We start from the raw sequence: 14834 nt of genomic DNA on the forward strand, positions 1-14834 counted from the left end.
CGAAAATATAGTTTCCGGATTTGACCATAATAATGACCTAAGGCTCGTATTTCTGTGTGTTATTATATTATAATTAAATCTATGATTTGATAGAGCAGTCTGACTGAGAGGTAGTAGGCAGCAGCAGGCTCGTAAGCATTCATTCAAACAGCACTTCACTGCGTTTGCCAGGAGCTCGTCGCTTTGCTTGAAGCATTGCGCTGTTTATGACTTTAAGCCTATCAACTCCCGAGATTAGGCTGGCAATACTATAGTGCCTATAAGAACATCCAATAGTCAAAGGTATATGAAATACAAATGGTATAGAGAGAAATAGTCCTATAATAACTACAACCTAAAACTTCATAACTGGGAATATTGAAGACTCATGTTAAAAGGAACCACCAGCTTTCATTTGTTCTCATATTCTGAGCAAGGAACTTAAATGTTAGCTTTTTTACATGGCACATATTGCACTTTTACTTTCTTCTCCAACACTTTGTTTTTGCATTATTTAAACCAAATTGAACATGTTTCATTATTTATTTGAGACTGAATTTATGTTATTGATGTATTATAATAAGTTAAAATAAAAATGTTCATTGTTCATTCAGTATTGTTGTAATTGTCATTATTACAAATATATATTATAAAAATCGGTATCGTCTTTTTTTGGTCCTCCAATAAATCGGTATCGGAGTTGAAAAATCACAACCGGTCAACCTCTAGTCTCACTGTCTTTATGTCTCTCTGTGAATTGCGCCTCAGCTGTTGAATATTTGCAGTTAGACGGAAGGATTATTTTGGTCATGAATACCAAGGCATGTCTAAGATTTGTTTTTAAGATATTTAAGATGAACATTAAAAGACCAGGGCTGTACCAATGTAGTGGAACCGTGGTGCAGGATTTCCATTAGGAAAATCAGGCGCTGGACAAGTAAGAGGAAATATTTTAATTTATCTGACATTTGAGAAATGTTCTGGTCATCCATTTGCATTGGGTGCGTAACCTAATAAGGCGTCCACCCACACAGCTAGCGCCATCAATAAACCAGGGATATTGGCCAAATGAGCCACATTTTCATTCCTTAAAAACCGCCTATAACAAATTACAAAAACACTATTCCTTGTGTTTCCATTTATAGCCTATTGGTTTTTAATTTCCGAAAACAATAATTGTCCTCCCCACAGTTCAGCTGTCAGAGATTTGAGCACTAAATGCATTAGGGCATTGCATGCATAGACCTACAGAGTTAGGTGTCCACTGCATGGTATTAATATAACAAATATACATAGAGTACCAGTCAAAGGTTTGGACTCACTTACTCATTTTTTCTCACTTACTAATTTTCTCACTTACTCAAGAGTTTTCTTCATTTTTAATATTTTGTACATTGTCAAATCAAATCAAATGTGTCACATGCGCCAAATACGACAGGTTACAGTGAAATGCTTACTTACAAGCCCTTAACCAACAATGCTTTAAGAAGTTTTCAGAAAAAAAGAGAAAACAAAACTAACAAAGAATTAAACAGCAGCAGTAAAATAACAATAGCAAGGCTATATACAGGAGGTACGGAGTCAATGTGGAGGCTATATACAGGAGGTACGGAGTCAATGTGGAGGCTATATACAGGAGGTACGGAGTCAATGTGGAGGCTATATACAGGAGGTACGGAGTCAATGTGGAGGCTATATACAGGAGGTACGGAGTCAATGTGGAGGCTATATACAGGAGGTACGGAGTCAATGTGGAGGCTATATACAGGAGGTACGGAGTCAATGTGGAGGCTATATACAGGAGGTACGGAGTCAATGTGTGGGGACACCGGTTAGTTGAGGTAATTGAGGTAATATGCACATGGAGGTAGAGTTAAAGTGACTATGCATAGATAATAAACAGAAAGTAGCAGCAGCGTAAAAGAGGAGTCTGGGTAGCCCTGTTAAGAAGCCTCTTGGACCTAGACTTGGCACTCCGGTACTGCTTGCCGTGCGGTAGCAGAGAGAACAGTCCATGACTAGGGTGGCTGGAGTCTTTGACAATTTTTAGGGCCTTCCTCTGACACAGCATGGTATAGAGGTCCTGGATGGCAGGGAGCTTGGCCCCAGTGATGTACTGGGCTGTACGCACTACCCTCTGAAGTGGCCAAGCAGTTGCCATACATGGCAGTGATGCAACCAGTCAGGATGCTCACGATGGTGCAGCTGTAGAACCTTTTGAGGATCTGAGGACCCATGCCAAATCTTTTCAGTCTCCTGAGGGGGAATAGGCTTTGTCGTGCCCTCTTCACTACTGTCTTAGTGTGTTTGGACCATGATAGTTTGTTGGTGATGTGGATGCCAAGGAACTTGAAGCTCTCAACCTGCTCCACTGCAGCCCCGTCGATGAGAATGGGGGCGTGCTTGGTCCTCCTTTTCCTGTAGTCCACAATCATCTCCTTTTTCTTGATCACATAGAGGGAGAGGTTGTTGTCCTGGCACCACACGGCCAGGTCTCTGACCACCTCCCTATAGGCTGTCTCATTGTTGTTAGTGATCAGGCCTACCATTGTTGTGTCATCGGCAAACTTGATGATGGTGTTAGAGTCGTGCCTGGCCATGCAGTCATGAGTGAACAGGGAGTACAGGAGGGGACTGAGCACGCACCTGAGGGGCCCAAGTGTTGAGGATCAGCATGGCGGATGTGTTGTTACCTACCCTTACCACCTGGGGGCAGCCTGCCAGGAAGTCCAGGATCCAGTTGCAGAGCGAAGTGTTTTATTCCTAAGGTCCTTAGCTTAGTGATGAGCTTTGAGGGCACTATGGTGTTGAACACTGAGCTGCAGTCAAAGAATAGCATTCTCACATAGGTGTTCCTTTTGTCCAGGTGGAAAGGGCAGTATTGAGTGCAATAGAGATTGCATCATCTGTGGATCTGTGTGCAAATTGGAGTGGGCCTTGGGTTTCTTGGATAATGGTGTTCATGTGAGCCATGACCAGCCTTTCAAAGCACTTCATGGCTACAGAGTGTTACGGGTCTGTAGTCATTGAGAAGGTTACCTTAGTGTTTTTGGGCACAGGGACTATGTTGGTCTGCTTGAAATATGTTGGTATTACAGACTCAGGTATAGACAGGTTAAAAATGTCAGTGAGACACTTGCCAGTTCGTCAGAGCATGCTCGGACTACACGTCCTGGTAATCCATGTTGACCTGTTTAAAGGTCTTACTCACATCGGCTAAGGAGAGTGTGATCACACAGTCGTCCGGAACAGCTGATGCTCTCATGCATGGTTCAGTGTTACTTGCCTCGAAGCGAGCACAGAAGTAATTTAGCTTGTCTGGTAGGCTCGTGTCACTGGGGAGCTCGCGGCTGTGCTTCCCTTTGTAGTTTGTACTAGTTTGTAAGCTCTGCCACATCCGATGAGCATTGGAGCCGGTGTAGTACAATTCAATCTTAGTCCTGTATTGACGCTTTACCTGTTTGATGGTTCGTCGGCGGGCATGGCGGGATTTCTTATAAGCTTCCGGGTTAGAGAATAATTGTAGAATAATAGTGAAGACATCAAAACTATGAAATAACACATGGAATCAAAAAAGTGTTAAACAAATCAAAACATATTTTGCATTTGAGATTCTTCAAAGTAGCCACCCTTTGCCTTGATGATAGCTTTGCATACTCTTGGCATTCTCTCAACCAGCTTCATGAGGTTGTCCCCTGGAATGCATTTCAATATACAGGTGTGCCTTGTTAAATGTTCATTTGTGAAATTTCTTTACTTCTGAATGCTTTTGAGCCAATTGTGTTGTGTTAAGGCAGGGTTGGTATTCAGAAGATAGCCCTATTTGGTAAAAGACCTAGTCGATATTATGGCAAGAACAGCTCAAATAAGCAAAGAGAAACGACAGTCCATCATTACTTTAAGACATGAAGGTCAGTCAATCCGGAAAATGTCAAGAACTTTGAAAGTTTCTTCAAATGCAGTCGCAAAAACCATCAAGTGCTATGATGTAACTAGCTCTCACGAGGATCGCCATAGAAAATGAAGATCCAGAGTTACCTCTGCTGCAGAGGATAAATTCATCAGAATTAACTGCACCTCAGATTGCAACCCAAATAAATGCTTCAAAGGGTTCAAGTAACAGACACATCTCAACATTAACTGTTCAGAGGAGACTGCATGAATCAGGACTTCATGGTCAAAATGCTGCAAAGAAACCACTACTAAAGGACACCAATAAGAAGAGACTTGCTTGGGCCAAGAAACATGAGCAATGGACATTAGACCGGTGAAAATCTGTCCTTGAGTCCAAATGTGACCAATGTCTTTGTGAGACAGAGAGTAGGTGAAAACCCTAGATGATCTATGCATGTGTGGTTCCCACAGTGACTGGTGACACTGTCTGTGATATATTTAGAATTCAAGGCACGCTTAACCAGCATGGCTACCAAAGCATTCTGCAGCAATACACCATCCCATCTGGTTTGCGCTTAGTGGGATTATCATTTGTTTTTCAACAGGACAATTCAAAAAAAAATTTTTAAACCTTTATTTAACTAGGCAAGTCAGTTAAGAACAAATTCTTATTTTCAATGACAGCCTAGGAACAGTGGGTTAACTGCCTGTTCAGGGGCAGAACGACAGCTTGGAGATTCGATCTTGCAACCTTTCGGCTACTAGTCCAAAGCTCTAACCACTAGGCTGCCTGCCACCCCAATGACCCAACACACCTCCAAGGTGTGTAAGGGCTATTTGACCAAGAAAGAGAGTGATGGAGTGCTGCATCAGATGACCTGGCCTCCACAATCACCTGACCTCAACCTAATTTAGATGGTATGGGATGAGCTAGACCGCAGATTGAAGGAAAAGCAGCCAACAAGTGCTCAGCATATGTGGGAACTCCTTCAAGACTGTTGGAAAAGTATTCCTCATGAAGCTGGTTGAAAGAATGCAAATAGTGTGCAAAGCTGTCATCAAGGCAAAGGGTGGCTACTTTGAAGAATCTAAAATCAAAAATATATTTAACACTTTTTTGATTACTACATAATTCCATATGTGATACTTCAGTTTTGATGTCTTCACTATTATTCAACAATGTAGAAAATAGTAAAATAAAGAAAAACCCTTGAATGAGTAGGTGTGTCCAAACATTTGAATGGTACTGTATAAAGGAAGATAACCTTTGGCCTAGCACCAGAGAGAGAGAGAAGGAGATATGCTGGTGGCATGCTACAACACCGACATCCTTGTCAGATAGGCTACGTTTGCTATACAGATACAGCCTTACAGGAGGCGGCTAATTCACCAATTGTTTTACGCGGCATCACTCAATAGAATTTTGAAAGATTACCTTCTAAAGTAATTTGCAGTACTTTATTAAAGTGTAACAGACTACTGAGATGTTATTGAAGAAATAAGTTGTTTCATGATCTTTTTGGACTGAATATCAGCCCTGCACCTCTATGACACTGCATCTCAGTGCAAGAGGTGTCGCTACAGTACCTGGTTTGAATCCAGGCTGCATCACATCCAGCCTTGATTGGGAGTCCCATAGGGCGGCGAACAATTGGCACAGCCTCGTCCGGGGTAGGCCGTCATTGTAAATAAGAATTTGTTCTAAACTGACTTGCCTAGTCAAATAAAGGTTAAATAAATCAAATGACTCAACATCACCTGTGATGACTATACATCATCAGTAGGGGGCAGCACACAGGGAACTCATATTTTGCTAATGGAGTTGGAGTGGAACATTCTCAATATTTAACAAAATTATACATTTAAAATTAAACTCTTCAGCAAATGAGCGCAAAGGACTGTACATACGTACAGGTAAAAACTTGACCTTATGCATTCACAAGATTGTTAGGAAAAGGCAAAAGATAGAGAGAGAGACTGAAAGTATAGCTCACTCACTCTAGGTCGGCAGCGCTGTCAATTTTCATGAACTCCTGTTTGATGCGGAGCAGGATCTCTGGCTCAAGCCTGGCGTAGTGCAGAGTGCATGGCGGCAAGGCCAGGTCAGAGGGGTACAGGTAAGACAAAGCACAAGGAAGGGGGAGAGGGGGGAGGGGGTGGCACACACACACATTTAAACACACAAGCACAGAAAGAAAGACAGAGAGGATGCAAATACAGTTACACAAACAAAACACACAAGAGAACAACAGTAACGCACATGACACACACAAAGGGGATCAGGGTGTGAAGGGTGATCAGATGAAATGGGACAAACAGAGAAACATGATCAGTTAGCAGTGGAACAGATAGTATACCTTGGTCACATGACCCTGCTGCGGTGAGTGGAGCAAGGATTCCTAAGTGTGTCAGATCCCCCCTGAGAATGGCTCAGTGGAACAGGCCATCACACCCCATCAACCCAGACAGACCCCCCCCCCTCTCTCTCCTGTGGGTGGAACAGGCTGGAACACCAGGATGTGAATGCTACTGGCTGACTCCATTAGCTGTTTACTTATGTTAGTCAGCTGGCCTGCTTAAAAGCGACATGATGGAAGCTGTTGAGGGTGCTTGTGTGCCTGTGGGTATATGGAGGGTGTTTGGGTGTGTACGGGGGAGTTGTGTTGGTGTGTATGTGAGTGTGCATGTCTGCTGCTGTGTGTGTCCCTACTTGATGTCCTGGCTGATCTGCCTCTCCAGGCGTTGGCGTCTCTCCTCCAGCTGCTCGATGGGGCTGTCCTCAGGGAACTCATAAGGAGCGGTGCGCATCTCACTCTCCGTCAGGCTACGAGTGAACAGCTCCTGAGAGATACACAAAGAGTCAAATAAACATTAGAACACACACACATTACACACACAGGAAGAGTTTACTTAACATTACAATACACGAACTTACATAAACATCATGAACATTTAACACCGACACAAACATCCAACACATGCAGTCGCACGCACACACACACACACACACACACACACACACACACACACACACACACACACACACACACACGTATTTGGAAAGTGCTTGACAGTGGTGGAAAAAGTACTCAATTGTCATACTTTAGTAAAAGGAAAGATACCTTAATAGAAAATGACTCAAGTAAAAGTAAATGACACCCAGTAAAACCCTACTTGAGTAAAATTCTAAAAGTATTAGGTTTTAAATATACTTAAGTATCAAAAGGAAATGTAATAGTAAAAGTACAAATAACTTCAAATTCAAACCAGACAGCACCATTTTCTTGTTTTTCAAAATCACGGATAGCCAGCGGCACACTCCAACACTCAGACATAATTTACGAACGTTTAGTAAGTCCGCCAGATCAGAGCCAGTAGGGATGACCAGGGATGTTCTCTTGATAAGTGTGTGAATTGCACCATTTTCCTGTCCTGCTAAGCATTCAAAATGTAATGAATACTTTTGGGTGTCAGGGAAAATGTATGGAGTAAAAAGTACATCATTTTCTTTAGGAATGTAGTTAAGTAAACGTTGTCAAAAATATACAGTGGGGCAAAAAAGTATTTAGTCAGCCACCAATTGTGCATGTTCTCCCACTTAAAAAGATGAGAGAGGCCTGTAATTTTCATCATAGGTACACTTCAACTATGACAGACAAAATGAGAAGAAATACATCCAGAAAATCACATTGTAGGATTTTTAATGAATTTATTTGCAAATTATGGTGGAAAATAAGTATTTGATCACCTACAAACAAGTAAGATTTCTGGCTCTCACAGACCTGTAACTTCTTCTTTAAGAGGCTCCTCTGTCCTCCACTCGTTACCTGTATTAATGGCACCTGTTTGAACTTGTTATCAGTATAAAAGACACCTGTCCACAACCTCAAACAGTCACACTCCAAACTCCACTATGGCCAAGACCAAAGAGCTGTCAAAGGACTTTTGTAAACCTTTGTTATTGACCAAATGCCTATTTTCCACCATAATGTGCAAATAAATTAATTAAAAATCCTACAATGTGATTTTTTTTCTTATTTTGCCTGTCATAGTTAAAGTGTACCTATGATGAAAAGTACAGGCCTCTCTCATCTTTTTAAGTGGGAGAACTTGCACAATTGGTGGCTGACTAAATACTTTTTTGCCCCACTGTAAATACTAAAGTAAAGTACAGATACACCAAAAAACTACTTAAGTAGTACTTCAAAGTATTTTTACTGAAGTACTTTACACCACTGTTGACAACACTGTGTCACTGTGCTCTCACCTCAGCGATCTCCTTGTACTTTCCGTCCATGGATGTACGCAGGTTGATGGGGAAGTGTTTGAGTGTGTGACTGATGGGTGTCCCAGGGAGGGAGCGCTGAGGATTCAGGGGCTTGGCCTGCCCTGCTACACCACGCAGATCTAGATGGAGGGAGAGCGGTGGAGAGGAAGATAGAGAGAGAGAGAGAGAGAGGTAGTGTTAAACAACAAATAATAAACATTCCAAAAAATACAACAAAAAACAAAAAAACAAAGTTAAACAACAGGGAGGGAGAGGCAGACGGAGTGAGTTGTTATTGCATGGATTTGCAACATTTAAACACGGTCTGATATTTCACAGCCACAACTCTTGTGCCATCACTTCCAACATGGGACTACACTAGTATACTCCACTCCGGCCCTCTTCGCTCTCAACTACAGCCTCGTCTCTCAGCAGCAGTGTTGTGCTCTGCATACAGCACAGAGGAGCTTCCTTACAGTATGACAGCTTCAGTGGTGTGTTAGTCTCTCCACAGCACTGCTGGCCCTTTGAGCTGTGTCTCTGTTGGCTGCTCACTGCATTGTGTGTCAGGCAGCAGCAGGAGTGGTGTCTGTGTGTGTGGCAGTAGTCTCTGTGGTATATAGCCCACCCTAAGGGTCATTCAGATGGATGCTCAATAACAAGATAAATGTTGTCAGATGCCAGACACCCGTTGCCATGGAGACCTGGTCTGGAGAGAGGGGAGGAGAGGTTGAGGGGAGGAGCACACTACACTGGCAGGCAGGCAGGCAGAGAACAAAGACCCCACTGTGTATGTACCATTGAAAACAGAGAGAGAGAGAGATGGAGGATTAGTAACCAAAAGATGAGCGATGAGCTCAAGAGCCACGTGATAGTTTGCTAAACTGTGTGTGTGTGTGTTTTCAGAGAATGCTGCTTTGGCATGATGATCCCATAAGGCCTTTATACTGGAGGGGACTCCTGAGATGCAGAGGGTTACAGTTTAAGACAGACAAGCCCTGTAAATGAGTGTGTCCCACAGCATGCTCTGCTACGTCTAATCACCCCATGAAAGATGCTAGAGCAACTGGACTCATCAAACACTGTCATGTTATTATATATTTTAACTAATTTTTTTTCTGTCATGTGCCTTTAACTGAGGAGTGGCTTCCATCAGGCCACTCTACCATAAAAGCCTGATTGGTGGAGTGCTGCAGAGATGGTTGACCTTCTGGAAGGTTCTTCCATCTCCACAGAGAAACTCTGGAACGCTGTCAAGAGTGACCACCGGATTCTCGGTCACATCCGTGACCAAGGCCCTTCTCTCCCGATTGCTCAGTTTGGCCAGCCGGCCAGCTCTGGGAAGAGTCTTGATGGTTCCAAACCTCTTCCATTAAAGAATTATGGAGGCCACTGTGTTCTTTGGGATCTTCAATGCTGCAGACAATTTTTGGTACCCTTCCCCAGATCTGTGCCTCTACACAATCCTGTCTCAGAGCTCTACGGACAATTCCTTCGACCTCATGGCTTAGTTGCTGCTCTGACATGCACTGTCAACTGTGGGACCTCATTTAGAAAGGTGTGAGCCGCAGGTGGACTCAAGTTGTAGAACCATCTCAAGGATGATCAACGGAAACAGGATGCACATAAGCTAAATTTCGAGTCTCATAGCAAAGGGTCTGAATAATTATGTAAATAAGGTATATATACAGTTGAAGTCGGAAGTTTACATACACTTAGGTTGGAGTCATTAAAACTTGTTTTTCAACAACTCCACAAATTTCTCGTTAACAAACTAGTTTTGGAACGTCGGTTAGGACATCTACTTTGTGCATGACAAGTAACTTTTTCCAACAATTGTTTACAGACAGATTATTTCACTTATAATTCACTGTATCACAATTCCAGTGGGTCAGAAGTTTAAATACACTAAGTTGACTGTGCCTTTAACCAGCTTGGAAAATTCCAGAAAATCATGCCATGGCTTTAGAAGCTTCTGATAGGCTAATTGACATCATTTGAGTCAATTGGAGGTGTACCTGTGGATGTATTTCAAGGCCTACCTTCAAACTCAGTGCCTCTTTGCTTGACATCATGAGAAAATCTAAAGAAATTAGCCAAGACCTCAGAAAAAAAATTGTAGACATCCACAAGTCTGGTTCATCCTTGGGAGCAATTTCCAAACGACTGAAGGTACCACGTTCATCTGTACAAACAATATTACGCAAGTATAAACACTATGGGACCACGCAGCCATCATACAGCTCAGGAAGGAGACGCATTCTGTCTCCTAGAGATGAACGTGCTTTGGTGCGAAAGGGCAAATCAATCCCAGAACAACAGCAAAGGACCTGGTGAAGATGCTGGAGGAAATAGGTACAAAATTATCTATATACACAGTAAAACGAGTCCTATATCGACATAACCTGAAAGGCCGCTCAGCAAGAGAGAAGCCACTGCTCCAAAACCGCCATAAAAAAGCCAGACTACTGTTTGCAACTGCACATGGTGACAAAGATCATACTTTTTGGAGAAATGTCCTCTGGTCTGATGAAACAGAAATAGAACTGTTTGGCCATTATGACCATCGTTATGTTCGGAGGAAAAAGGGGGAGGTGTCACGCCCTGGTCGAAGTATATTGTGTTTGTCTTTATTTATTTGGTCAGGCCGGGGTGTGACATGGGTTTATTGTGGTGTGTTTTGTCTTGGGGTTTTGTTAGGTATTGGGTGTGTGGCTTAGTGGGGGTATCTAGCAAAGTCTATGGCTGTCTGGAGTGGTTCTCAGTCAGAGGCAGGTGTTTATCGTTGTCTCTGATTGGGAACCATATTTAGGCAGCCATATTCTTTGAGTGTTTTGTGGGTGATTGTTCCTGTCTTTGTGTTTGCACCAGATAGGGTTGTTTCGGTTTTCACATTTCATTATTTTGTAGTTTCTTAATGTATAGTTTTTTCCTTCATTAAAATATCATGAATCATCATCACGCTGCATTTTGGTCCGACTCTCCTTCTCCACAAGAAAGCCGTTACAGAATCACCCACCACAACAGGACCAAGCAGCGTGTCAACAGGCAGCGGCAGCAGGAGATACGTAATAAGGAATTCTGGACATGGTAGGAAATCCTCGACGGGAGAGGACCCTGGGCTAAACCAGGGGAGTGTAGCCGCCCCAAGGTGCAGCCTGGAGAATATCGCGGCCCCAAAGAAGAACTGGAGGCGGAGAGAGCTGAGAGGCGCTGGTATGAGGAGAAGCAACAGCGGCAGCAGGAGCAACCAAGGTTGGAATATACGACTTGGGAGGAAATAGACAGGTGGGCGGTCGACCCAGAGAGAGTGCCGGAGCCCGCCTGGGATTCGCTGGAGCAGTGCGAAGCAGGTTATCGGAGAATGGAGTTGGCGAAGCAAGCATGGCGGCGCGGACGGAAGACCGAGAGTCAGCCCCAAAAATGTATTGGGGGGGGCTCAGGGAGAGTGTGGCAGAGTCAGGGTTCAGACCTGAGCCAACTCCCCCTGTTTACCGTAAGGAGCCATGGATGTTATCGGAGCTATCGGCGAAGCTGAGGTCTGAGTCTGAGAGGGTCGAGGAATTATTGGACAGAATGGAGGAGAGTGAACAGATGGGAGATGAGGAGACACTTGAGGAGGTGTTAATAGAATTGGAGGAGAGTGAAGAGAGAGCAGTTGATTTGGCGTAGTATGCAAGATATTCGCCCGACGGAGCATGTCGGGGATTTGATGGCAACTGGGTCAGCGCTCCATACTCATTCTGAGGTGTGTATTAGTCGGCTGGTGAAAATTGTGCCAGTCTCACGCACCAGGCCTCCTGTGCACCTCCCTAGCCTTGCACGTCCTGTGCCAGTCCTGCTCTCAGGCTCTCCAGTACGCCTTCGCGGTCCGGTCCATCCTGTGCCACCTTCACACACCAGTCCTCTGGTGGCAGCTCCCCACACCAGGCTTCCTGTGCGTGTCCTCGGTCCAGTACCACCAGTGCCAGCACCACGCACCAGGCCTTCAGTGCGCCTCGCCTGTCTAGCGCTATCAGAGCCTTCCTCCTCTCCAGCGCTGTCGGAGTCTCCCGCCTGTTCAGCGCAGCCAGAGCCTTCCTCCTCTACAGCGCTGCTGGAGTCTCCTGCCTGTTCAGCGCAGCCAGAGCTGCCAGCCTGCACGGAGCAGCCAGAGATGTCAGTCTGCATGGAGCAGCCAGAGCTGTCAGTCTGCATGGAGCAGCCAGAGCTGCCAGTCTGCATGGAGCAGCCAGAGCTGCCAGTCTGCATGGAGCAGCCAGAGTGCCAGTCTGCATGGAGCAGCCAGAGCTGCCAGTCTGCATGGAGCAGCCAGTCTGCATAGAGCTGCCAGTCTGCATAGAGCAGCCAGAGCTGCCAGTCTGCATGGAGCTGCCAGTCTGCATAGAGCAGCCAGAACTGTCAGTCTGCATGGAGCAGCCAGAGCTGCCAGTCTGCATGGAGCAGCCAGAGCAGCTAGATCTGCCAGTCAGCCAGACTCTTCCAGATCTGCCAGTCAGCCAGACTCTTCCAGATCTGCCAGTCAGCCAGACTCTTCCAGATCTGCCAGTCAGCCAGACTCTTCCAGATCTGCCAGTCAAACAGACTCTTCCAGATCTGCCAGTCAAACAGACTCTTCCAGATCTGCCAGTCAAACAGACTCTTCCAGATCCGCCAGTCAACCAGACTCTTCCAGGTCCGCCAGCCAGCCAGGATCTGCCGGAGCCAACTACCTGCCTGAGCTTCCTCTCAGTGCTGAGTTTCTTCTCAGTGCTGAGCTTCCCCTCAGTCCCGAGCTGCCCCTCAGTCCCGAGCTGCCCCTCAGTCCCGAGCTGCCCCTCAGTCCCGAGCTGCCCCTCAGTCCCGAGCTGCCCCTCAGTCCAGTGGGGTTCTGGGTGAGGACTACTAGGCCATGGTCGGCGGCGAGGGTGGACTATCCTAGGACGCGAGGAGGAGGGACTAAGACATTGATTGAGTGGAGTCCACGTCCCGCGCCGGAGCCGCCACCATGGACAGACGCCCACCCGGACCCTCCCTATTGTTTTGATGTGCGTCCGGGAGTCCGCACCTTAGGGAGGGGGTTCTGTCACGCCCTGGTCGAAGTATATTGTGTTTGTCTTTATTTATTTGGTCAGGCCGGGTGTGACATGGGTTTATTGTGGTGTGTTTTGTCTTGGGGTTTTGTTAGGTATTGGGTGTGTGGCTTAGTGGGGGTATCTAGCAAAGTCTATGGCTGTCTGGAGTGGTTCTCAATCAGAGGCAGGTGTTTATCGTTGTCTCTGATTGGGAACCATATTTAGGCAGCCATATTCTTTGAGTGTTTTGTGGGTGATTGTTCCTGTCTTTGTGTTTGCACCAGATAGGGCTGTTTCGGTTTTCACATTTCATTATTTTGTAGTTTCTTCATGTATAGTTTTTTCCTTCATTTAAAATATCATGAATCATCACGCTGCATTTTGGTCCGACTCTCCTTCTCCACAAGAAAGCCGTTACAGGAGGCTTGCAAGCCGAAGAACACCATCCCAACCGTGAAGCACGGGGGTTAGCAGCATCATGTTGTGGGGGTGCTTTGCTGCAGGAGGGACTGGTGCACTACACAAAATAGAATGCACGATGAGAAGAAAAATGATGTATGTAAACTTCTGACCCACTGGGAACGTGATGAAAGAAATAAAATCTGAAATAAATCATTCTCCCAATAAAGTGGTGATCCTAACTGACCTAAAACAGGGAATTTTTACTCAGATTAAATGTTAGGAATTGTGAAAAACTGAGTTTAAATGTATTTGGCTAAGGTGTATGTAAACTTCCGACTTCAACTGTATATTATTATATATATACACTTACTATAATTTTTAAAATTACATTTGCAAAAACATCTCAACTTATTTTCGCTTCGTCATTATGGGGTATTGCGTGTAGATTGGGATTTTTTCTTTTCTTTTATCCATTTTAGAATAAGGCTGTTGTCACGACTCCCGCCGAAGGTGGCTCCCCTGCCTGTTCGGGCGGCGCTCGGCAGTTGTCGTCGCCGGTCTACTAGCCGCCACCGATCCCTTTTCCCTTGTCTGTTGGTTAAGTCTTATTAGTTGCACCTGTTTCTTTTGTGTTTCTTGATTTCTGGTCTATTTAAGCCTGTTAGGCCCGCTTAGGTTTGTGGGTGATTATTTTGTGTTCGCTGTCGGTTGTGGATGTATTTTTTCTCCGGATCGTTTTTCCCTGTGTGTTTGGGCTGGTCAGTGTTTCTGCGGCGCCCTGTGTTTGGCGTGACCCTTTTTTGTGCCGGAGAAATATATAATCTATTATTGAACCCTCTGCTCTCTGCGCCTGACTCCTACCTTCCACTCTTAGTAACTCGTGACAGCTATAATGTAACAAAATGTGGAAAAAGTGGTGGGCTACTACAAAGTAATGGTGTAATAAAAGTAGTGCAGACTGCAGACACAGTGGCCCAGAGGATAGGAGTTGTAATATGGGTGACCCTGATTTAGAACACACAACACTATACAGCAGCTTAAAGCCTAGTTAGTGATTGTTCTGGATAAGAACAGAGAGGGGCTAGTTTTAAAGGAGCTATAGTGATCTCAGAAAGCAGAAAAATAGACTACTGTGCTTAATGCAAACTACGATATAGGCCTAGTAAAAAGTATGATGCACAGAATAAACAGTGATATGACTGTAAATTCCAATACCCTCATCGAATTCATTCACAACG

General features: G+C 44.8%; 1 protein-coding gene across 4 annotated transcripts in view; it reads right to left on the reverse strand.

Annotated features, from left to right (window-relative positions):
- Window positions 1–14834, reverse strand: part of LOC115143188 (AMP deaminase 2-like) — an 86550-nt gene that overhangs the window by 12004 nt on the left and 59712 nt on the right. For all 4 annotated transcript variants that reach the window (XM_029683335.2, XM_029683337.2, XM_065001827.1 and 1 more), the window contains exons 2-4: window positions 8141–8280; window positions 6584–6714; window positions 5872–5940 (exon numbers count right to left, since the gene is read on the reverse strand). In XM_029683335.2, the coding sequence (XP_029539195.1) occupies window positions 5872–5940; window positions 6584–6714; window positions 8141–8280 (340 nt within the window). The remainder of the gene's footprint in view (window positions 1–5871; window positions 5941–6583; window positions 6715–8140; window positions 8281–14834) is intronic.

This window comes from Oncorhynchus nerka, linkage group LG15 (assembly GCF_034236695.1).
Source record: "Oncorhynchus nerka isolate Pitt River linkage group LG15, Oner_Uvic_2.0, whole genome shotgun sequence".
NCBI lineage: Eukaryota > Metazoa > Chordata > Actinopteri > Salmoniformes > Salmonidae > Oncorhynchus > Oncorhynchus nerka.